The 26023-nt window shown below is 36.0% G+C and overlaps 1 protein-coding gene across 5 annotated transcripts in view; it reads right to left on the bottom strand.

The window, feature by feature from the left end:
• ASCC3 (activating signal cointegrator 1 complex subunit 3) overlaps positions 1-26023 on the bottom strand; it is a 253171-nt gene that overhangs the window by 158519 nt on the left and 68629 nt on the right. For all 5 annotated transcript variants that reach the window (XM_088053260.1, XM_088053258.1, XM_088053259.1 and 2 more), the window contains one exon: positions 146-310. In XM_088053260.1, the coding sequence (XP_087909386.1) occupies positions 146-310 (165 nt within the window). The remainder of the gene's footprint in view (positions 1-145; positions 311-26023) is intronic.

Below are 26023 nucleotides of genomic sequence, written 5' to 3'. Positions count from 1 at the left end.
ACAGGTTTAAAACAGAACAGCTGTAAAATAGATTGTAAACTGCCTAAACATTTCTATTTAATTGTCTAAGCATGTTAACCTTTACAGTGATATCTATCTATTCTTGACCAAAACAAAATTATTTTGAAGATTTTTTCTCTCTTACCTGTCGTAAAGTACGTGCTACTATACTTTCGAGTACTGGTCCTCTGTCTTCATGCAGTAGATGAACTTCATCAAGAATCAAGAGTTTTACCAGCTGAGAGAGGGCTACATCACCAACACTTTTCCTTGTCACTACATCCCATTTCTCTGGAGTAGTCACAAGCATCTAGTAGAGCAAAAAAAAGAAAAGAAAGAAATATTAAGCATATACAAATGTATTAATATATAGTAATTTAACATATAGCAGGGTAAGTGCAATGTAGAACTTAAAGTTATCTTAAGTTTTACCAACTCTATGTATGAGGCAGATAGCCTGCTGCATCTACATGTGCTGGATGGTCATTAGTAGGATTCAGTATAGAAAACCATATGGAAATATCAACTAATAACTTCAAGATACTGTGTCCCATTTGTATACATTTTCCACATGAAAACATTGAAACAGCTGTCCAGAATGAACTACTTATATAATCATTTAGTGGGTGTGTTTCACTAAAATCATCTGTGATAAAATATTTCTAACCTCCTTCATAGCACAGTAAACAACTAAGGCCCTCCCCTCATACCTAAGCTTGACCTGATTGTTCCCAGTTCCCTATGAAATGCTTTCTCCTTAAGGCACATGTTCAAGTTGTAAATTTTGATATCTTGATCCTTGCACCAGTAAAACAGATTGAACAACATCCACCAGTCCTGGACATGGTAACTTCCAAACTTCATTGCTTCATGTAGATATGTCATGCCATTTCTCCAGCCTGTCAATGTCCCTCTACATGACAGCACAATCCTCTGGTGTGTCAGCCTCTCCTCACTGTCTGCTCAGTCAACCCACACCTCAACACACTTCTTTATGAGGATCTTACAGAAAACACTATCAAAGGCTTTACCAAAATCTAGGCAGACAATATCCACTGCTTTACTCATATCTACTTGGCCAGCTATTTCTTGCTGGAAATTTATCAAGCTGGCCAAGCATGACTTTCTCTTGCTGAATCCAAGCACACTACTCATGATAGGATTTTCTTGTCTTTCATGTGTCTGGAAACTGTTTTAGGATTAGCTGTTCTATCACTTTCCCAAAAGAGGCTGACCAGCCAGGCATTCTACAGATCCTACTTCTTGCCCTTGTTGAAGACAGGAGTGACATTTGCCTTTCTCCAGTCTTTGGCCACTTCTCCCAGTTATAATGGCTGATCAACGATTATCAAGAGTGACAGTGCAATGACAGGAGCCAGCTTTTTCAGCACTTGTGGATGCAAATTAATGAGATTATGGACTAGTGTGTCCCCTGTTCTCTTAAGACCTGATCTTCTTCCACCAAGGGTACACTTTACTTGCTCCACACTTTCCCCCAGCTGCTGGAACTTGGGATTCATGAACACCAGCCTTGCTACTAAAGACTGAGGCAGAAGCATTCATTACCTCACTCTTCTATGTCCTGTGCCATTCACAGGGCCCCTGTCTCGTTCAGCAAAAGGGCCCAGATTGTCCTTAGTCCTTCTTTCATTGCCTATCTTGTTTTCTTTGATATTCCTGAGCAGATTCAATTCTGTCTGGACTTCAGCCTTCCTAATGTCAATCCTGGATGGTCAGACAATGTCCCTGTATTCCTCCCAGACTGCATGTGCTTGCTCCCACACTCTCTATCCATGCTTCTTTTTTGTGTATGACATGGAACAACTTGTTTGTTCATGTGGGCCAAGTTCCTATTCATTTTTGCCCAAGCTCCTATTCACTGGGATGGACCATTCTTGAACTCGGAAGAATATTAACCAGTTTTCTTGGTTTCTTGAATTCTCTCTTCCCTCCAGGACCTTATCACATGGGACTTTTCCAAGCAGGTCTCTGAACTGGCCAAACTCTGTTTTCCTGAAGTCCTGGGTTGTGAGCTGCCTTTCTGATCTGTTCCTCCTCAGGATGCTGAACTCCAACATCTCATTGTTGCTATGGTCAAGTCTGTCTTCCATCTTGACACTTCAGACAAGTTCCTCCTTGTCTATGAGGTACAGCAAAGCACCTCTCCTCCAAGTCCTATCCTACAGAGGATAGATGATGAAGTTCTCATCAGCACACTCCAGAACCCTTCCGGATTGCTTGTGCTGATGTTTCTTTCAAAATATGAAAAAAAAACCCCAAACTTTCTTACAAAACACATCTTTGAATACATTTTATTCTCTTGGTCTTGTCCACAAGATATATTCTGATAGTATTTATTCTCCTCAGAAAAATATTTTTCCCTGCACTGTCACACAGTATTGTTCCAGTCCAATTATTTTACCAGCAGAATGTATCAGTCTTTACTAATTACCAAGAGCTACTCCTGAAGACACTTTGTGATATTACAGAAAAAGAATGTTAATTTCCTGCAACATTTAAAGCTTTACACATAAAAGACTCACTGAGTCACTATTATCTCAGGGAGTGGTGGTATCTGGGGGTTTTTTTCATGGTTTGTTTAAATATTACTGGGTGCATTTTGTTAGCAAATAGACATTTTTCAAATGCTTGTACAAAATAGTAGGTGTAAAAATGTATGCCCATAATTTATGAACTGAAATGTAACACTACTACAGATGCAGCTGTTAGCACTTTAAAATGAGCCATATCAACCACAAAATATTAGCAGCTGTACTTCCACAGAACATTAATTAGCAAACAGTGAGGAAATATATTTAGCAATGCATATTAAGGCTTTAAGGTGTGAAATACTACAAATGCAAACTACTTAGCTAATTTGCTAAATCTAAATTGACAACATTCAGATCACAGCTTTTTTTTCTAATGTCAGTCATGTTATCAGGATATATATTTAATATTGTATCATTAATTCTTCTGTTTCTAAGTGATGACTAAATACCTTTTATAATGGTGTTTTACTTTGATCTTATTTTAAAATAGCAATGTATGTAAAGCAATGACCTGAATTAAAAGCCATACTAAATGAGACAGTATTTTAAGTAAGAAAAGGGATCTCCAGAGAATGTTTTGCTAGAGAATATTACACTTATTTTTCAGATAGAAATTACAGTTGGGGAAAAAAATTCTCAAAAACTCCACCCAAACAGATCAGCTTTGTAGTTGCAAATTATAAATTGAATTTAAATATATAAAATATTATTTAAAAAAATCTGCTAAAAGAAATTGCTATCAGCAAAGACTAACAAAGATGGTTTTTTCCAATCAAAATAATACATCAAACAGCATTATGAGTCATCTCATTAGTTTTAAATGCAGTAGTGGCATTTCTTTTTCAATTAATTTTCAGAAACAATATGTTTTATCCTTTAAGTTTTAAAATCAAAACTCATATTCAAGAAAAGGATTCTGCTTTTTGTTTGGGGGCAAGAGAAGTATATAGAAATCAATTATCTAAAAACATTTTTAATATTTTCTCCTTTTACATGGACTTGAGTTCTCAGCACACTGAGAAGTGTGCTCATTTATTTTGCTATTTCACCATTTCACCTCTTTCAGGATTGAAATAGCTAGAAAATAAAGTGTCACATTTGTTTAATGAACTGCAACTCATGCAAGATATTTCAATCTGGTTTTTGTATTAGGATATGGCTGAATAGAAATGGGTTAACTGTCAATATTTTTACTGTCATGTTAAATTTCTCTGCACACACATACTTCTCTTTTCCCAATTTTTTTTGATTATCATTTGTTATTCCACACTGACTTTTTGTGTTAGGGAAACATGGGCTTTTCATAAAATCTTCTGTCTTAAGTGAGCATTTCCACTCAATTTCACCAGTACACCAAAGGAGTTACCTGTTTAAAAGAAATAATCCAAGGATTTCAACTCATAATGACGTCATTTAGCTTTGGGGTTATTTAACATAAATCTAGATGGTTTTACATAATTTTAAGGTAAGAACTCAAACAAAAAAAATCAATTATTTCACTTTAAAAAATATGTCAAAGGGGACAAGACTAGCTGATAACTTCAACATCAATTTACAAAATTCCAAGAGGCAGTGAAAATGCATTTTTCTATAATTTCATGACTAACTTGCTAATTATTTTGTCAGGTTCTCTTCAGTCCCCTTTGAAGCCAGATTTCGTGGTAAAAGGAAGTTTTATTTTCACCACAGTTTCAGAAGATCAACATGTTGAAAATGCTGGGTTTGTTGTTTGGGGGTTTTCTTAATCTGAAAAGGCCTATGGTCTTACTAAAATCAAATTTCTAAATTTTCTTACTAAAAACCATTCATTTCTACTGATCCAACATTCATTTCTAGCAGTTGGCACAGCCTCAAAGATTTATGTTTTCAATAGGTTACTCTCAATCCTTTGAATTTCTTTGCTACTTTTAAGTTCTCTCGAACACATTTTGCCCATGACTAGTATCTATTTTCTGCTTGAATAATTAGGGCACACACTCTGAGCCTAGAAAAACTGATATGATAATCCCCTCAAATTTACACTCCCACAGGTCCAAACCACCACAAATATGAGAATATTTCAGAAGAAACTACATAAAAAACTTAGTTATAATATGCAATACTACAAAATTCACTGCTTTTAAGTTCTTCAAGACCATTTTTGAGAACAGTTTTTCTGTCTTTAGTCACTTCAGCTTTCTTCTGTCACTCATCTGACCTGTTGTACCTTTCATAAACACAAAAATAAATCAAAACTCAGACACACTACCTCACCCCCAGCTTCCTGACTATTATAATTGCCATAAAATAATCAGAAAAGACATGAATCACTCTTCCTTTGTGCCAGATATCATCAAACCAGGTATAAAGTACTGGTTGACTCAGATCTCAGCTTAAACATAAGGTAGGATGACAGGAAAAAGCCCCATGACCTGTGCTTGAGGATGTTGTGTTTCAATATGTGGTTACACAGATTAACATTACATTAACATATAACATAAAAAGTAGAAAAGTACCTTGTACTGAGACTTGGTATTCTGAGTATCAACACCATTCCAAAAATAAGCCTGTATGCTGTCATACTGAAAACAGAGCAGCAGCAGTACACTGCCTTTACTTTGCACTAGATTTAATATGGGTTCCTTTTTTATATCAAAATAGTGAAAACATAGAATAGAATGGTACACACACACATTCAAACATTTGACAAAGAAGTTTGAATGCATATTATTATACGTGCTGAGTATTAGAATCTATCATTCCCTCTAGAAAGAAACTGTAGCGTAAACTCAAGTTTATAATGAACAAATCCAGAGGCCTTTGCATCAGGGAAATATTGTGGATGTCAAATGATCACAATAATAAAGGTTGTATGTTATGGAAAGTTTCCAAAATAAAATTATCTTCCCAAAACTGTATCAAGATCAAGAAACATGCCATAACCATATGTTATCTCACAGCTGCAGAACAATAGAGATATTTTCATATTTAACATACCTATATAAAAGCACTATTTCCTCTTTGAAACCATCAGAATTATGATAAATAAACAGAAAATATTCCATTTATTTTATATTTCTCTGTGAAATTCACGATATTGCTTCCCAAAGCATGGATTACATCTTCAAGAAATACACGTTTCTACTGTAATTTCATCCTATATTTGCTTTGTCCTCTTAACAGCCACTTCTTTTTAATTTTGCATTAACATTTCTTTGTACCTTTCCCACTCTCTATTAAGTAACTCTCAATATAACAGTATCCTTAAGAAAGAAAAAAGAACACTGAATCTTATTATACAAAAAGACCACTCTGCTGCCTTCAGCTATGCAAGCATCTGTTCTCTAAAGACTTCCTCCTGTGCTCCTCCTGCTCAGTGACCAATGATGCTGGAGTTACTCACTTTGTTATTAGCACAAAAAAAATCTCATTGAAGACATGACAGCCAAAACTAACGGGAGGCAAAGAGACAGAAACAGCTAAAATATAACCTGGAATTAGCTGAAATATTTATTACACACTAGAAAATGCCTGTTAGGTATTTCAGAAATTTGCCTTTTAACAACACAAAACAATGATTAGATACAACTGGAAAGAAGTTTATCATTTGCAGATTAGGAGGAATTCTCTTACTAAAATTAAATGTGATGAAATCAAGCATCATTCGAAATAGGGGAATTCAGTAAACTTTCAAACAGAAATGTTTTCTGAAGTGTCTCAATGATGCTAGAGAACAAACAATTTTAAAGCCCAATTCATCAGTATATACAGTTAAAGAAAAAATCGTAGCATATGTACAAAATACAAGCCCTAAGGATCTAATAGCTTTGAAAGGCATGGAACCAGCCCCTTTCCAGGTTTGCCTGCAGTAAATTTGTCTCCACCACAGTGATTCACCACGAATGGATAGCAATAAAGAATTCTGCTCTAGCCACTGCTGCTTTATTGTTACTATTCAAAGAAGCTTTCTCAAAGATCTACTTCTGTCGATTTCTATTAGTAGAACTTCCTTGTCTTTATTGTTTTCACCTTGCTATTAGCCTTCTCTATGCTCCTGTTCCTTTACACACATCTACAACTTCCCCTTACCTCATCCTAGAGGGAGCTTTGCTCAGTCACAGCCAGCACTCCTCATCTTCTGACAGCTTTTTGGCAAGGGGGCATGGGCAACCTACACAGTTTACTCAATTCATGCTGTAGCTATTTAACTTGGTGGTTTGTTCTGGCTGGAAACTCAGTGCAAGATCTTAACTTCTGCAAAAATGGAGACACGTAAAGCTGCACACAACTACACACATCCACCCAGAGCAGACACTCATTGGAATGCAGCATATTCTGCAATTCTGTAGGCAGAGCTGCTATGCTGGGGCCTCATACGATTTGAAAATATTTCCCTTCTAATAAGTGACACTTTGGAGTTTCTCACAATTTTTAATATTAGATATCAGATATCACACTCCATGAGGAACACATTACCAGTTTGGCACTCTTTGAGGTAAAACTCCATCAAAACACTTTACAAGAGCAGCAACCTACAAGTCATTTTCATAATGCTGGTTTTATTCCTCACTTCTTTGCACTTTTACACTGTGACTTATTCAAGCATTTAAAAAAACCTCCTGTGAGCTGGAGTTCAGTCAGGGAATGGAATAAACATATAGAAAGTATAGCAGAGGGTGGCAATTCAAGAATCTCAGGTAGGAAGTAATAAATGCAAGTATTTTTTTACTCTTCATAGATCAGAAACAACCATCTGATGCTGTGTTTAACAGTTAAAACACAATGATGTTTCTAGTAAAGCAGATTCCTTACCATACAAAGATATGAGATGAGCAGTATGCCCATTTAGTTGAACAGATGATGTTCTAACAAATCTGAACATGTATTTGTGGTCTAAACTAATGTCTATACAAGACCATGTATACACGCATAAATACATACATGCATACATAAGTATATATATATATATATATATGCACATCTTAGAAATATTTAATAATAAGACTATACTTACAAGAAGTATTAACATAGAAGACTGAGTTTATCATGCTAGGAAGACTTAGAAAAGAGGTGTATTATATTGATGCATATTAGAAGCAATTTATAAGTCACCAAAGTTAACAACAATTGTCAATAAACAACAGAAATCAACAGCTGTCAGTCAGAACTTAAAATATCTGAAGACCTTTTAACAACATAAGCAACATAACTCTGTTCAGCATGTCTTATTTTATAACAAGTCCTAGGTACACACAATGGTTTCTTTCCTTTACAGAACTCAGCTATTCCACCTAATGAAAAGGCAAATAATTGACAATGTATCAGCACATTGACTTAGCAGAGCAAGATATTTATGACAAATTCTGTTGAATTGATTTTTTTTCAATATTACTTTCTTTGTTGCATACTCTGTTTCATAATTATGACTAACAGATTTAAGTTTGTATGTGAAGATTTAAAATTTTATGCTTTCAGTGCAATCTTGGATGTCCCAGAGATTACAAAATTCATTTAGAAATTCCAGTACTACTTTTAGACCTCAATACAACAGATTCTGACACAGTAAAAATAAACTGAATAAGACAGTGTGACTAGTAATTTCCTTTTGTGGTTAATGTGAAAGCCCTTACCCTAAGTTTTTTAATAGTCTTACTAAAAGAATATGGAGTAGTTTTCATGTGGAGTAGTTACATTGATCTGAGATAAAACTAAAGAAAACAATTTATGTTAAAATCACAATAGTTGTACTGAGTAATAGGATATGAGCACCTGCTCTCTGTATTCTTTTTTCCCATGGCAAAACAGTCTGTTTAAAGTCAGTACAAACCTTATTTTTAAAACCACAGTGAGGAAGAACAGCTTGCATGATTTTGTGAAATACATCTCTTACATTGTAAGATATATAATTAGCTACTCAGACTTCAAGTTTAAATAATGATCTAAATGTTTTAAAGGAGTTTGATCCAAAACATTACCCTCTTTTCCTCTTTGCTGTTAATTGGTTTGCCAATTATAGTTTTACTAACCTCTGATATACTACTGTCAGGTCTGATTGATGCCAAAAGCTCCCTTAATCAAATCTGACAACTTTGAGCAAGTGCCTGTCTCTTGAGACACTGCATCCAGCCTGCTTGTTTTCAAATCTTCCCAGTGTTATTTTGCATCTCCTTCTCCCTTAGCCCTTTTTTTATATCTAACAGAGATACAACAAAATAACAACAAAACATGACTGTAGAATACATTTGTATATGTTTTTATATATCATTATAGCAATACTTGGAATAAGATTGTTAGTTTGTTTAAGAATTTGCAAGGGAAAAGTAAGAACAAGGATTTTTTTTTTTTTTAAATTTAAGTTTCTGAGAAATCCAATATTGTTGCTTGCTTGGTGGTTTTGTTTGATAATTGTGGGTTTGTAAGGGGTTTTTTCCCTCTTTCTTTTTTTTCTTTCATAGCTGCAAGGAAAAGGGTTTCAAAGCCGTTACTCCTCTGTTCTACAGGGAAACTTCAGGCTCTGGCTGCACAGCTTCAGGAGACAAAGATAAAAGACTACCTCAGCTCCCAGTTTTTTCAATTTATTTATACTGGTATGCTTTTAAGACTCATTGCAGGGCTCCTCCATATCTCATTAACTGTAAATATTAAAAGGTTCAGAATAACTTTTGTCGACATAATGATAACCCTTGATTTATTTATTTATATTTTAAGATTAGCCAGACTTTTTCCCCTGGTTCTGCTCCTGTCAAGCCTTACCCCAAGATGTGGATTAACCCAACATTATGTGAAAAAGGACCAAAGGACAACAATGACATTTTGTTCCAAATATCCTTTTCCACACACCTTTACTCGACAGTTTTATTTTCTATCACAGATCTGTATGCAAGAGGGAGGAAGTTTGTGTTTTTGTCTACAATCAGGTCTTTTCAAGAATCAATGCAAATCACTGACATGGAAGCATACTAAGTGTAAGATGAAGAAAAAAAGGCCTTGGTTCAGCTGAGATGCTGATATCAAACAGAAGTCAATTTCGTGACACCTGTTTACAAAACGACAACTCAAATGCCAATTCATTTGCTTGCATGCAAATGTGAGTTCAGGAAATTTTCCCTTTAAATTCACACTCCAGAGAAAATTATGCCTGCTAATATTAATGATAACCAATGATGAAGATGATTTTAACAGCAAGATTGTCAGACTTATATTTTCTGGTTACATTAACTGAGAACTAGCGTCCCCTTTGGATTTCAGCAGGATTCTTCAAGTACCAAGAGGAAATATAAACAGTTTGCTGTTGTAGTGAAAGGATCAATTCACACAGAGTTCCACAGGAGTCTATACACCTCAATACCATTGCATATTTTCATGAGTAATCCTAGTAACAGACTACAGATTATATCCACTAAACATTGCATTGCTATTATGCTGAAAAGAGCTGTAAATATTTTGATGGATGGAGCAAGAATTTTAAAATGTCTTAACTTAAAGAACAGATGCATTAATGCATGAGTCAGTCAAGATTCTACACTGAGGACAGGATTTATCTTGCCTATCTTACCTGCTAATTTACAAAATCACCCTCAAAATTAGATGTCTAGGCTCCCTCTAGCTCATTTCATCCATGTAAGTATCAATCAGCCTTAGAAGTCCTTTCTATATTGTGCTCTCCCTACAAGTCTGTGCCACCAGTTTAGACCAGTTGCCTTACTCTTACACGACTGAAGCCAAAGTAGATGAATCTGACTCTTAGAGATTATTATCCAACAAATGCAGGATGTAAAAAAGCATCGGTACCTACTGCTGGTAAAGCAATAGCTGGACAGCAAAAAGAGAAAGAGCAGATCAGTCTGCCCATGAACCAAAAATACTCTGCTAATGTAAAAATTGAAACCTTGGAGCAAAATGCTGCTGTTTGGACATGCTAGATAAATCTTCCACTCTGCTTAGCAGCAGTATGATCTTGGGGCAATACATTATGTTCTGGGCAACTTATTTCAAGAAGCGCAAATCAACTGAGAGTCCAGAAGTGAAAAACTGAGAATGATTAAACATAAATGAAGCATGACCTTTACAAAAAGTTTAAATAAACTGATGCTTAGGCTAAATAAACATGTCTGAACAGAGGTAACTACAACTGCAAGAGACTTCAGAAAGCAAATAGCGGTGACTGGGGAAGACAGACATTGAGGTAAGGAAAGTGGTAATAAAATTTGATTAGGATTTAGGTTGAAAATAGGCTTCCATTTAAAAAAAATAAATCTTCTAACAATGAAGATGGGTAAACCCTGAAGGAGATTTAGCAAGAAGTTCAGGAAATCTCCATGATCAGGGTGTTGTAAAACGAAATTAGAGCAATATTTATCAACAGTGAAATATATATATATTGCATTTGTTTTCTCAGAAGGACAAATTAGATTAATTCTCATACTATTTTTTGTATAGTTTTAAGATCAACTTACAAGGTAAACAAAATCTTAAATGAAAAAACACCTTTCAAATTTTAATTATAGGCAACTTAGGTAACTATGTATAACATATATCCTAGATAATATATTCTACTCTACAAAATGTTATTTATTATAATAAGAACACTTTATACTAATATTACATATATTCTAATTTTATTGAAAATTAGACTACATTTTATTATAGTTATTGCATATAAAGTAATTCTTCAGTGTCAGAGGTGCTTAAAATTTTTCTTTGATGTAGTATAGAAAAAGCTGTATTCTAAATGCATTCAAATTCAGCATTATTATCTGCAATATTGGTAAGCATTAATTTTAAATATAATGTCTGAGATTTTTTCCACAAATAAATCACAATAGACAATCTAAGATATTTTGTTATGTGTAAAATGACAACTTAGAGGATATAAACTCTCAACTGCTCTGATACTATTTTGTAATTTACTTGTACTTTCAACTGACCAGAGGCAGCTAAATTTGAAAATATTTTAAATCCAGGAGAGGCAAACACTCCCTGAGCAACCTGTCCTCAACTTTGTTCAAATAAGCCATCTTTTTGCAGAGGAATATTCACTCAGCAGGCACAGCTGTTATTCTGCAATTTTTACATCTAAATCAAACATAATTGGACTTCTGAGTACATTTAAATTGTACTCTGGGAAAAGGGTCTAACTTAATGCATCATTTGCATTAACTATAAAAGACTGCGTTCTCATCCCGTAAAATTTACTGTGCTTAAAAAAGTATTTGGAAGTGCAAAACAGTTACTAAGTAATTTTAAAGATGTGTAGACACCTTTTGCACAGAACCTTTTCAGCTATAAAAGACCATTAAACCAAACAGAAGTAAATCATTCTTCTAAATTCTTCATAGATAAAATATTAATGGTAATAGAGACTCCTGAAAATTACTTTCCTCCAACATTTACTGAAGATCCTTAGTGACAAAAAAGCCTGAGACAAAACCTATAATATTTTATTGGGTATTTTTAATAAGTTCATTAGTTAATCATATGCAGATGAGCAGTTAGTTCATACCACAAAGTACTTCAATTTCAGATTCTCTGATATTAGTTTAAGAACTTAAATTGAGGCATTCTTTATTGTTACTTATTGAGATTCATTGTACTTCACAATTTAACTTTCAGACAATGTATTTTAAGGATTTTTAGTCATAATTTTACATAGAAAAATATGAAAAGAAAAATGCTTATTAGCATTTCATCACTAGAAAAGAAAATCTGAACTTTTTGTGACAAAATGTCATCTTTAATGATTACACGGGAGCATTTTAACAGGCAAAATAGTGTGTAAAATATTCCTTGCTCATCTTTAATTGATAAATGCAGTAAATATCAGATAGGCAATTCCATCTAAATAGACTAATTTTGATTTTCACAGAATTATACCAAGGATAAGGTTGGAAGTCACATCTGGAGATCCACCAATCCAATCCACTGCTCAAATCAGGGTCACCTAGAGGAGTATACAGACATGTATCCAATATCTCTCAGGTGATACTCAAAGTCTTTGAAGACTCCAGAGTCTGTCTAGACAAGTTTTCAGTGGCTGAGCACCCTCACAGGAAAAAAAAATAAAGTCTCATATTTATAGAGAATTTCCTGCATTGCAGCATGTGCCCACTGCCTCCTTTTGCACTCACTGGAAACTGCTGAGGTCTGGCTCAGTCTTTACACATAGAATCACACACAGAATGATTAAGTTGGAAGAGACATTCAAGATCATTGAGTCCAACCCATGCCCTAACACCTCAACTAAACCACGGCACCAAGTGCCACATCCAGTCTTTTTAAACACATCCAGAGATAGTGACTCAAACCAACCCCCCCGGGCAAACAATTCCAGTACTTTATCAGCCTTTATGAAAAAAACTTTTTCCTAATATCCAACCTGTATTTCCCTTGGCACAGCTTAACCCTGTGTCCTCTGGTTCTGTCAGTTGCTGCCTGGAGAAAGAGACCGACCCCCACCTGACTACAGCCACCTTTCAGGGAGTTGTAGAGAGTGATAAGGTCACCTCTGAGTCTCCTTTTCTCCAGGCTAAACAACCCCAGCTCCCTCAGCCATTCCCCACAGGGTTTGTGTTCCAAGCCCCTCACCAGCCTCGTTGCCTCCTCTGGATGCATTCAAGTGTCTCAATGTCCTTCCCAAACTGAGGGGCCCAGAACTGGACACAGCACTCCAGCTGTGGCCTCACCAGTGCTGAGTGCAGGGGCAGAATGACCTCCCTGCTCCTGCTGGCCACACCGTTCCTGATCCAGGGGCCATTGGCCTTCTTGGCCACCAGGGCACAGGGCTGGCTCATGTTCAGCTGCTGTCACCAGCACCCCCAGTCCCTTTCTGCCTGGTCAGTGTCCAGCCACACCATCCCCAGCCTGTAACATTGCAGGGGGTTGTTGTGGCCAAAGTGCAGGACTCAGCACTTGGACCTATTAAACTTCATCCCACTGGACTCTGCCCATCCATCCAACAGTTCCAGGAGTCTCTGCAGAGCCCTCCTACCTTCCAACAGATTAACACATGCTCCCAGCTTAGTGCTGTCTGCAAATTTACTAATGAAAGACTCAATACCCTCATCATGTCATCAATAAAAATATTGAACAGAGCTGGTCCCAGCACAGACCCCTGAGGGACACCACTGGTCACTGGCCCCCAGCTGGATGCAGCACCAGTCACCAGCACTCTGGGCCTGGCCATCCAGCCAGTTCTGAACCCAGCACAGAGTGCTCCTCTCTAAGCTGAGGGCTGACAACTTTTCCAGGAGTGTGCAGTGTCAAAGGCCTTGCTGAAGTCCAAAGAGACAACATCCACAGCCATAATACACAATGTACTCAGATCACATCTATCTGAGCTTTTTCATACCCAGACTGAATGACTCCAGCTTGCTTTGCCTCTCCTCATGTGTCAGATGTTCTATCCCTCAGTAACCTTCACACCTTTTGCCAGACTTGCTCTAGTATGTCACTGTTCCTCCCATAAAGGGGAGCCCAGAGCTGGACCCAGCATCACAGATGTGTCTCACTAGAGCTGAGCAGAGGGGAATGGCCACCTCCTTTGAGCTGCTGGCAACACCCTTCTGAAATGCAGCCTAGACTAAAGCAGACGTTGCTGGCTCATATTCAATTTGTCTTCCACCAGAATATCTGTTATCTTTCTTGGGAAGCTGCTTTCCATCTGACCAGCCCCCAGCCTGGATATGTTCATAAAATTACTTTCCCACTCCTGTGTAGGACATGACGTGAACTTTATGAGATCTCTGTTGGCCCATTTCTCCAGCCTGTTGAAGTCACTCTGAATGACTGTGCAACCATCTGATCCGTCAACCACTCCTCCCAATTTTGTACCATCTGCAAAACTGTTTTATTTCCTCCCAGAGGATCAATATGACATTTCAAAGGTAATCAAGAATGACCTCATGATAACTTTGACCAGGTCTTTCAGGACTTGAGAGAAAATATCATCAGATTGCATTAACTTGTATCATGCTCAGTTTGTCCACACATTCTCCAACCTGACTTTATTCCACCAGGTGTTGAACTTTCCTTCTCTAGAATTTCCCATTTGTCTCTGGGGCTTCAAATTGCTGAAAGTCAGGCTTAACAATAAAGGCTGAAGCAAAGAAAGCATTAAGTACCTCAGCCTTTTACATGCCTTTTGTCATCAGGTACCCCGTTCCATTTAGCAGAGGTTTTCTCCAATTTTTCTTTTGCTGCACACTCATAGAAGCCTTTCTTGCTGCCCTTCACATATGTATGCTCCTAGGGTTTTTCTTACTTAAATCGTCCCTTCATGCTCAACATATGCAACTATAATCCTTCCAGGTCAACTGTCCCTGCATCCACCTCTTGGATGCTTCCTTTTTATGTTTGGTCTGAGACCTGTAGGTCTCCTGACACTCTTGCAGATCATCAGGATGAGCCACTCCTGAGTATGGAGGCATTGAGCAGGAGTAATAAGTACAAGGGATTGCTAGAGAGTTTTAAAGTCTGAAAGACTTTGAGTTTCCATCTAAATTAAAAAAATACTGAAGTAGCTTATTGAACTCATTAGTATCACTTGCTAGGTCATTTACAAAGGAGTTTAGAAAATATTGCTGTAATGTGCTACATTACGTATAATACCCTTACACACAATGCAGTTTCTGAAGGACATTAAATTAAGACTCCAACTCAAGAATCATGCTGCATAACACAAAGGTATTGAGCTAACTGAACATATTACAGCTATAAAACTGGATCTGTAATTTTTGTATATCAGTACATAACTGAATTAAAAGCCTTTGAAACTTTCTACTACACTGGGAATTCTTCCCTCACCCCCCCACCCCAATACCAAGGTTGCCTAACCAGTGTTACATTTATCTGTTTTGAGAGATGTAGCAGTAAATACAACTTGGCAAGCACAAGATAGACTGAAATACAGTAAAGCAAGACCAAGTAAGTGGAAGGAGCAGCAAAGAGATCTTGTGCTTAGCATTGTGCCTTTGACATGACGATGTAACATTTGGTTTTCACTGTCACTGTCTTAACTATTTTCTTAAATGACAAAAAGCCACAGTAAAACCAGCACACAACAAAACAGGTGCCTATGAAGGCACAAGAAACAGTTTCAAGTCTACTACTGAATCCTATGTAATGTAAGCACTTAACACTGGGATCTCTAAATGTAATAGCTGACTAGTCAACACATTAGAGTCTGCACAAAGCCATTCAAATCTCTTTAAGCTCAGAGTCCATAAGACAGTGATATATATATATATATATATATATACTGATATATATATACTGATATATATATATATATATATACACTTGAGTGGGGGATAAAAGGAAATAAATAATATAAATAAATAATATCAAAGGAATAGAAAGAATAGAAAGCTCAAAGGCAGCTCCCCCTTAGGAGTTTCATTCTGCTGCACAAGTTAGGAGCTCCAGTCAGGCTTTCTTCTTCCCACAGTCACACATCTTTATTACACAGAAGCCTCTCTGATGATGCCACTAGGTTAAAATATATCACTCACAATCTAGCTTAAAACATCACAAATACTTTGAAACTTGTGTGATTCAGTTGTCACTGGATGGTCACATCACTGCAGCAATACACTAAAAAATCCATCATGTCAAGACAGAATTTGATTCAACAAGTCCCAGTCACGCACAAGTGAAGAAGGGCCTTTTAAAGAGTAATAATTTAATTACAAACCTGGCAACAGAGAAAGGAAGATGCTGAACCCTCAAAAAAATACTAAAGAACAGCAGTTCTCTCTCTTAACATAAAGTTTGTATGTTTTTCCAGTTTCAGAAAAACTACAACATTGTTAATATCTGCTTTATGGAAGTAACAGATGCAATAATCCAAAAGCAATTGTTTACAGACACAAATTTAAAAAATGCTTACTAATTTGATATTATCAGTGCAATATTTTTAACACTTTACTTCATATTCACTTCTGCAATAATCTGCCACAATGAATTGAGATGAATCAGTAACAATAAATTTTGACCTCTACAAAAACAGACACTAAATGTACTTTGATATCATGAATGTGCAATTTTCAGTGCAATTTGACTTTAAATAACCAAGAGGCAGAATATTACCAATAATCATTTTTATACCCATTAAAAAATTATTTCAAACTTTTTTTAGCTAGCGCTGCTTACAAAAATACTTTGAATTGTGTATTTGCACTTAATCTCATAACAACAATAAGCACCAAAATTGATTTAAGATATTAAATGGAAATCTATTAAATCAGATCTTCCCATTTTCAATAACTAATTTATCTTGTGTGCCTGATACTTCCACTTGAAAAATTAAAAATCTACTTGATTCACCTGTAGGTGACACTGTTGGTCCTAGCGATACAACCAAGGAGCCATAGCATTCCTGCAGTCTGGAACAATGGTGTTTCCAAACCATAAATTTATTTATTTATTTTTTATATTTGTACGTTAGTACTTTTAAATTCCACTGTGTCATGGTTTAATCCCAGGCAGAAACTGAGCCCCACGCAGCCATTTGTCCCCTCTGGTGGGATGGAGTAAAAGTGAGGGCCGAGATAAAGGGTTTAGTAAGTAAAGTAAAAGCTGTGCACACAAGGAATTCAAAGCAGGACAAGGAATTCATTCACCACTTTCCATTGGCAGTAGGTGATCAGGGGATCCATCATGTGTAATTGTGATTTGGGAATAAAAACAGTCCCTCTGAATGACTCTCCTTCCTTCCTCCAGCTCTCTGGAGGAAACCCTGTGGTATGGGATATCCCTGTGGTCATTTGGGATCAGCTGTCCCAGCTGTGTCCCCCTCCCAATTCCCTGTGCACCCCCAGTTCACTTGCTGGTGGGGTAAGAGGCAGAAAAGGCCTTGACTCTCTCAAAATGCTGCTCAGCAATAACAAAAATACCCTGTGTCATTTACACAGTTTCCAGCAAAAATGCAAACCACATCACATACTAGCTGTTATAAAGAAAATTAACTCTATCCCAGCCAAAACCAGCACAAATTTTAATATCAAACCTCTTCAGAGACAGTGATTTATGTAAGTGCATAAAGTACAGATATATTAAAACTGAATATGCTCTGATAAAGCTTAAAGTAATGAAAAAATTTGCCCAGTGAAGAGGAAAAGGAAAAAACCAAGAGTATATACTTGTAGCAAGGGCTCTTCATCCAAATCAAGTATTGGTATTTGCTCATTTAAGTGCTGAAGTACAGTGCCAAATAGTTTATCGTTTATAGCATAAAAAAAAAACAAACGAAAAACAGTCAAAACTTCTGTTTTCAAAATGGTTTAAAAAAAAGTTCTAGTAGCCAAGCCAGGCATGAATATAATTACTTCCAATAAAAGGGCTCACACTACCAAGAATGCAATTACAAAACAACCCCACCTTATATCCTTTTACTACAGAATACATAAACCAATTTTTTTCCTATTGTTCAAAATGTCTGTAATTTTATCTGGCATTATTTCAACTAGATTTTTACTGCTAAACCAAAAATTAACTCCCACCTTTACGCCCAATCAAAATAGAGATTTTAGCCAAGTGAGTCATAGCAAAGAATGCCAGTCAATTGCACACTATCATAGTATGTGACATTTGATTACTAATCACAAAGTAGGTTAGTCAAAGCCTGCACTAAAATTCTACAGATTATGCAATTACAATAAGCAAGTAGGCATGTTAGCAAAATAAACAACTGTATCTGTCTATTTCAAAAGTAAATTGCTTGAAATAAAATGTAAATGCATGTCTGAAGAGTAGTGATTCTAATTTCTGAAGCACGGATGACTGATTTTTGTAAAATCTGCCATAAATGCAGAAACAGACAGCACCTTCAGTTCCTTCAGTTCCTTATAAAGGACTATTATTTTTTATTCAAACTGCTACTGTTTGATGATGTATAAGTACTTTGCCCCACTGGCAAAATCTTAGCTGTCATAAGCACATATATTAATGGAAGAGTCATAAATCAGAAGGGCTTCCAACAATTTCACTAGGGTACAAGAGTGATGCAAAAAAAAAAGGAAGTACAGCACTGAAAGCAGACTGATAACATCAGCCTGAGAAAGCAATATAGTTGTTCCAGCAACAAAAAAAATGCAGACATTTCGACTAAGCAACTAGTTTATTAACTGAACCCACTGAAAAAAATATCCATCAATCTCTCACACAAGTCAAACTTCATTTATTTCCTAATAGGTTTCATCATCAGAGACAATCAAGAATCCTGCCCATGATGTTGCAGAGTTTATTGCCTTTATTTCTGAGGGTTAAAGAGTTCAGTTGAAGAATTAACATCACAGGCTCAAACTTATCTCTCTGCTGTTTAACATCAGTATTTTTTACCTGCTTTACTATTTCCCCAAGTTGGTGTAAGGAAGTAAGAAAACTGGAAAACCGTAGCCTTCATAAAAATGGCACCCACAGAAATATTCCTTCCTTGTCTTTAAAGGGTCAGGAAATAACACTACAGTGCTAAAAAATTGAAAGCTTGTTCCTGAGATGAGCTAGATGGGCATATCAGCATTACAGAATTGAGCACGACCTGCAAGGAAGTAGGCTTCAAATATAAGTATTTTCTTCAGCTGCATACTGTAGTCAGTGCAGATTCATCTAATCCAGGTTATACCTTCATTTCCCGTTTACTTCCTATTTTGGATCTCTGAAGAGAGTAACTTTTTCTTCCGTTTATCTATTGAAACACTTTCAGGATTCCACTTTCTCCCTCTAAAAGCTGAAGAGAATGAATTTAGCCCAGCTGAGGACTTGAGTGTTACTGGTCCCAAACCTGAGTGTGACTGCAATCAACTGTGAGTGTACACGCCTTACTGGTGAAAAGACTGCCACGATCAAAACCTTAAAACACCCCACAGCATTTCAAATCTTGCAGATGTACAAAGACACATCCTTTCTGATTATACTTTAATTTTCATATTTTCAGAACTAAACACTAATTAAGAAATACAATTCATATTTACGGAAAAAAATTTAAAGATAGAAAAAAAAAGTAACAGTCTGTGGTGTGTCATCAAGACTCCTTGCCTCAAAGAGACCCTGGATCATGGATTTTTAAAACACAGTTTTCCCTGAAGACAGCATTCTCTATGAAGCAGGTAGCAAAATTTTATTTTGCACACTAGGAGAACTTCTGAAACAAAGGAAATACATATGGAAACAACAGTGTGAAGTGGAGATGACTTTGGGACACAGAAATCCCATTGTATAAAAAAGATTTTGATCCTTCTTGACTCAGACCTCCAGTTTAGCAAGGATTTCTGTCCTAAATATTTCAGTATATTTCTCTCATTTGAAAGATAAGGCTTAACCTCATTTATAGAAAGAAAGACTTTTTTTAGATTGTGTGTAACTTTGAAAATTCAGAAGAAAGAAAGCTTTCTTCCAGCAAGGTTGTAATAAGGAGTATTCAGGAAGTTCTCGCAAAAGAGAGGCAAGTTTCTCCTTCTTTCTTTCCTTCTTTCTTTTAAATTACATTTTGACGTCTTCCTGTCCCAGTCCAAATTTTGATCAAAAGAGGATATTTGGCCATTGAAACCAGGGGTGTGCATAGAATCCAGCACTACTTTGCATTCTAGCCATACTGAAAGAAGGAATATTAACCAGGTTAAACTCTGTTTTTGAAATGAGCAACTTGAAAAGCAGAGGGTTTTTCTGTGAGCTTTATAATCTCTGCATCACTTCTGAAGGCCACTTCATGAAAGTTTAACTACACATACCAAAAGAGATTTGTAGATTTTATTGCATCTAGCACATCCAAAGCACCATTTTGTTCCTGGGAGGAAAAAACTGGCATCTATAGTCAACAGTAATACAGATGTTTGCAACAATTGCAAGTAAAAAACCAATGGCATGCAAAAGGAGATGAAGGTCACTCAGAGAAGACTAACATCAAAGTGCTTACAGGGATGGACAAAATATACTGGATAAGCAAAAATGAGATTAGACAGGGACAAAGCACCAAGAGACAAGAAAAAGCAGTACTATCTTGCTTCAAAGACACTTTAGATTGTACATTCTATGCAATTTTTCAGTCTAAGTTCTTATAGTTTTCACAAAATGCTGTGATACTACAAATGGAATAGCAATTGACAACACCCACCTTTAAAAAAAAAAAGGATGCTACAGTTAATTTCTGTTAAAATGCAATACAATACAATAGCCTGTGAATTACTATTATGGGAGAAGGGCTGTTGATATTCTGAATTAAAAACATTCATAAATCTTGTTCACAAATTGAAATGTTTTTGTACGAGTTTGGTGACATGCATGTCAAGATGACATCATCTTTATTACTGTAAGGAATCACTATCTCATGTACTTACTATATGAATAAGAACAGTCACAATATATGCATATTCAGCCTCTAACAGTGGACTTTGTATATCCATGAAGTGGGAAGCACATACATAGCAGAATATCATAGAATATAATACTCTAAAATTTAATAAAATGCACACAGGAAAAGTAGCAGGAATCACCCTCACTATTTGCTTTTACTTAGAAGCATCTCTATACCCCATAAAAGTGCAGGAAATGAAAAACAGTATATGTGAAAAATAAAGCTATAGGTGAAACAGCAGGCACCTCAACTTTACAGCCCTCTTTTGCTTCAAATAGTTTTAGACTTGATTAGTTTTATATTGCAGTTAAGAACTTGAGAAAAAAGCATTATTCCATTTTATTAGTAACAGATTCCAATAGGGAATAAAGCCTTCATGACTTAATATCAGAGTCTATTGGCTGACAGAATCTATCAGAGTGATCATCCATATTACTCAGCGGTCCTGATGCCATTTGTCGTTCTCAGAACTACTTGTCCTATTCAGCTCTGATGCTTTTGTGGTCTCTGCTTCACTTCTCACTTCTGTCTTGCCATCAAAAGTACAATTAATCAGCTAATTTTTGAGATGTCAAAATACATTTGGTCCTTCAAGCTATTTCCTCTCATCAAGAAAAGCATTATTTTCAGTAATCAGACAAATGTATTTGCCAATGCAAATGCAGCTTACACAAATTCTCTTTTCATTTACAACATTAGTGTTTACAAAGATACCACCAATACTGTTGTATCACTTGTGCTCTCCAATAAGAACTGCCCTTTTGTTCTAAACAACTCTTATTTCAAGTAGAAACAGCTGGGTAAAGTTCAATAGAAAAATAACCAGCTAATAAAATTTGCAATAAACTAAACAAAATTTACTTGGATTTTAGATCTCAAAATTAAATCATCAGTGAAAGCAGTAACTTTATTTTAAAAAAAGCTCGAACTAAAACTCACTGAGCTATTGCAGCTGGCAGATGCCTACCCAACCACCCTCATGTCCCCTCCCTTCCTGGACAGGGGAAGAAAGTAAGATGGAAAAGTGTATGGGTCAAGACAAAAGACTGGGAGGTCATGTACCAATTACTGTTATGGGCAAAACAGATTTGATTTGGAGAAAATTACTGCAAATTAAAAATAGAGTACAATAGTGAGGAAACAAAGACAAAATCTAAAAACCTTTCCCTGCTACTCCCCCTTCTCCCCAAGCTCAACTTCACTGCTTTGTTCCCACATTCTCCAGATGACAGGGATGGGGGTTATAGTCAGTCCATAACTTCATCTCAGACATTCCTTCCTCACACTTTTTCCCCACTCTGCTATGGATCCCTGCCACAGGATACACCTTCACAAACTGCGCCAACATGGGTCCTTTCCACAGGCACAATTCCTGCCAGGAGCCTGTTCCTGCATGAGCTCTCCACCTTTTCCTTTACTGCACCATCAACCTGCTGCAGTGCGGAGTACTCCAAGAGCTGCAGTGTACACATCAGCTCCACCATGGCTTTTGATGGGCTGTGAGGGAATCTCCAGTGCCTGGAGCACCTCCTCCCCTCCTTCTGCTCTGACCTGAGTGCCTGGAAATCATTCATATTTTTAAAATGCTCAGCATGTCTGGCACTTGGCAAATGAAAATGGTATCTTTTCTAAACCTATGAAGGATGTTTTCTTAGCAAAATGTGAAGATGGTTTTCACATAAACAGTGAGCAATGTTAAGAATCAACTCTGAAAGCAACGTGACCTTAGTTTATACAGGTTAAGGGGAAGAGAACAAATATGACAACCAGCTGCCCATTTTCTAAATGACAGTGCAAGTCAGGTTTAGCAGGACTTTCTTCACTACCCAGATATGACACCAAAAAATGTAAACTTTGAATTTGATTTCTTGAACATCATGGAATTTTTTAGAGTTCATAAAGAATGAAGTCTTTGTTGTTTGTTTGCTTTTTTGTGTTTGGGTTTGTTTTAGTTGTTTGTTTTTTTTATAATGGGTTAATGCTCCTATAGTTTTCCTACTTCCTGCCTTCATTAAGGAGGAATGTTTTAGAAGCACATTAAGTTGAAAGCAGATTAAGATCAGATACAGATTCTGATTTGCTTCTGATACCCCCTTCTGTAATCAGACATGAGATTAATTTTTATCAAATCTGTGACAGAAAAAAGACAGATATTTGGAGTCTAGCAGAAACCTAGAAGCTTTGGAGAGGTCTTTTTCTGTGATGTCTTTCAGGCCCATGTTGACACAAGCCTTGCAGCTCAGTAAATGTATACAACTTTTTCTGCGGACCTTGAAATACTTGAGTACTATGTAAACATTACAAAAAATCCAATAATATGTTTTAAATTAATAATCTTGCCTTCTGTATAATTAAATTTTTGATCAAGAAATAGAAATGCTTTTCTTTTAAGAAAATAAATATTCCTAAAGAGTTCAAAAATATTCAATAGTTTAGAAGTGGTAGAATCAGGACTATTTTCACGATTACAGTTTGATTAATTTTCTCATAATATTAATTTGTAAGAGTAAATTTCCTTTTCCTGCTGTCTGAATCCTTCTAACTCCAATAGCATGAGAATGAAGGAACAGAATATGTAGAGGTTTATAGGCTGGGGAAATTAGCCTGCTTTCAATACTTGACCAGATTTATCTCCAACTACTACATAATTTTAGCAACACAGAAAGCACTTGTGATCTGGCCTTAACACTAATATATATCTGTAGCAAGCAAGGCTCATGACAGTCTGGTACTCCTCAAAGGAAAAGAAATCTAAGACCAATGAAAGTAATTTTTCTTGTAAATGCAGGTCTGAGACACAAATTGAAGCAAAAACATTATAGAAAACTTATTTCAACTTCAAAATGTCAGTCTTACTTATATGTACTTATTTGAATTAGGACACAGGTTGTTGACACTGATTATAACAAAACACATCTAATACAAAACTGCTGAGGTACAAGTTTAAGGGTAAGAAACATTCACACAAACTGAAGATGCAATAAAACATCAAAGAAACTTTTCTTAAAAAGAAAGTAAAATATAACAGGGTAATTTTCAAAAACTATTTTTAAAGTTTATAAGGGTGGAAGAAACTTTGATAAGCTCTTACTATGTTATGCCAAGGATCTTAACTTTGTTTCATGCTATGTAGGCATAAAACTTTAAAAAGAAGTTATCTTCTACATTTTTTTATGCCCACTAACTTTGTGTTAAGGCCAGAAGGCATTTCTGCACTCTGTAGAGGCTACTACTGTTTTGCAAAAGTTAAGGCATGATGCCACTCAACCATCAGCTTACAATAAATACACTGTGCCCAGGGCAAGGCACTGCTTTCAGACTTGGTGATTAACTTATAAATCTACACTGCTTCAATTCCAGCTGTATTCTCCAAACTTTAAAAGATAACTATAACTACATTGCATTTGTTGCAAACACAACATCAAACCATTCTGTGTTTCTATGAAGGGAAATTGTCTCAGAGGTTTACCACAGATCCCATGTTAAACTTGTAATTGTGGCTTTCAATGCATAAGATGTGGGGAGCAAGTTAGAAGACTGACTGAAGATTCAATAAAAAGCTATTTTTGTTTTTCTTTTTAAGGCAGTTTTATTATTGTTAAAATAAGAAATAACTAATTTTAAAAGCTTATGAAGTGTGTTGGAACCATAATAATGTTAATGAATATTCAATAGTAGTATGGAAGCAAAATCATATCATGTATAATACCATAAAAGTATGGAGCAGCAAGAAACATGTCTACCTTCTGGATGGGTATAAATGGCAACATGGAAAGCACAGAGTTATTGCTAGAAAAATGTGCTATAGACCTTTTTAACTGTAATTTTTCAAAAATATTTAAAAGATTTTATTCCACCATAATGGAAAGGAAAATTTAAATTTCTTGTTACCTTTTTTTGGCTAGCATTTATATCTTTAAAAATACTTGTAGAAAAAATAATAGAGGAAGCTCCCACTGCACATTAAGGTGCATTCCTGAGAAGGGAGACAGTTACCAATTTGTCAGATAAGGCAATTTTTCCTCATCAGGATAAGCACAACAGTTACATGTAATAACTTACAAAGTACACATCTTTAAATATACACAGACAAAGTATGAAGGATGAAGCAAGCAGAATGGAAAGGAAGCAGAAAATTATCAGGATTGTCACTGAAGCACTACTTCTAACTAATACTTGACAATCACCTTATCTTTACATCTTTTGTTGAGACTGATTTGGTTCACCTGAGGACAAAAATAAAGATGGTGAAAATGCAACTGCTCAGAAGACAGGCAGAAGACAACTGTCACAGGAGATACATATCAGGCCTTCAGTGCCTAGAAGTACCAACTGAGATATTTTGAAACAGTTATCCAGCCTGAAATACCAGCATCTACTTCAGCTGCTGATCCTGCTCTCTGCCTTTTACTCTGCACATGATATACACTGTCCCTGTATATATAAATTGTGTGCATGCATCTACCTGCTGTAACATTAATTCTTACAGGAAAAAATGCTTTTCTGTTAAACAAAGGTATTTCATTACGTACACTACTAAAGGCTAGAAAACAGAGCAATGACTGGCAAAGCAAATCTGAAGCTATAAATAAAGCAGCAACACCTATCCGAGTATTCCTTTCTGAGAAATGTATGCATTAGAGAAGCTGACAAGTAAAATTAAGTTTTGAAGCAAGAATCAATTTAATACAGGGTAAAAAACGGTGAAAGAAACCTGCTTGGATGAGAAGTGGTTTTAAGTGCCTAGTTGAGCAAAGAAAGCTCATGAGTTTTTATAGAAAACAATATATATACAGAGCAATAAGAAAGATCCAGTTCAAGCAAGTCTCTTTCCTCTGTTTGTAATACACTACATACTTGCTGCGCACTTTGTTATGCAGCAATAAAACATTGCACACTGCTGGACTCCAGAATCTTCAAGAAGAGTAGCAGCAAGTAACCAAGTAATACTTGGATTGGCACTATCCCTCGTCCTTACCTTCTACATTTCTGATTAATCATAAGACTGACTTAGCTATGACAAACAAGAGAATAGAAAAATTGTTATTTCACTGTCCCAGAATTTTAGCCTTTATATTTTTCTTTTCTTTTATCCTTCCTAATGTTTTGAAGACCAAAGACACAAAACTGAGCAAAAGCAAAACTG

The sequence above is a fragment of the Pseudopodoces humilis genome, chromosome 3 (genome assembly GCF_049639895.1).
Source record: "Pseudopodoces humilis isolate 2021_Gansu_Grassland_sample_001 chromosome 3, ASM4963989v1, whole genome shotgun sequence".
Classification (NCBI taxonomy): Eukaryota; Metazoa; Chordata; class Aves; order Passeriformes; family Paridae; genus Pseudopodoces; species Pseudopodoces humilis.
The sequence above is the reverse complement of the archived record's forward strand: the minus strand, read 5'-3'. Positions and strand labels throughout refer to the sequence as shown.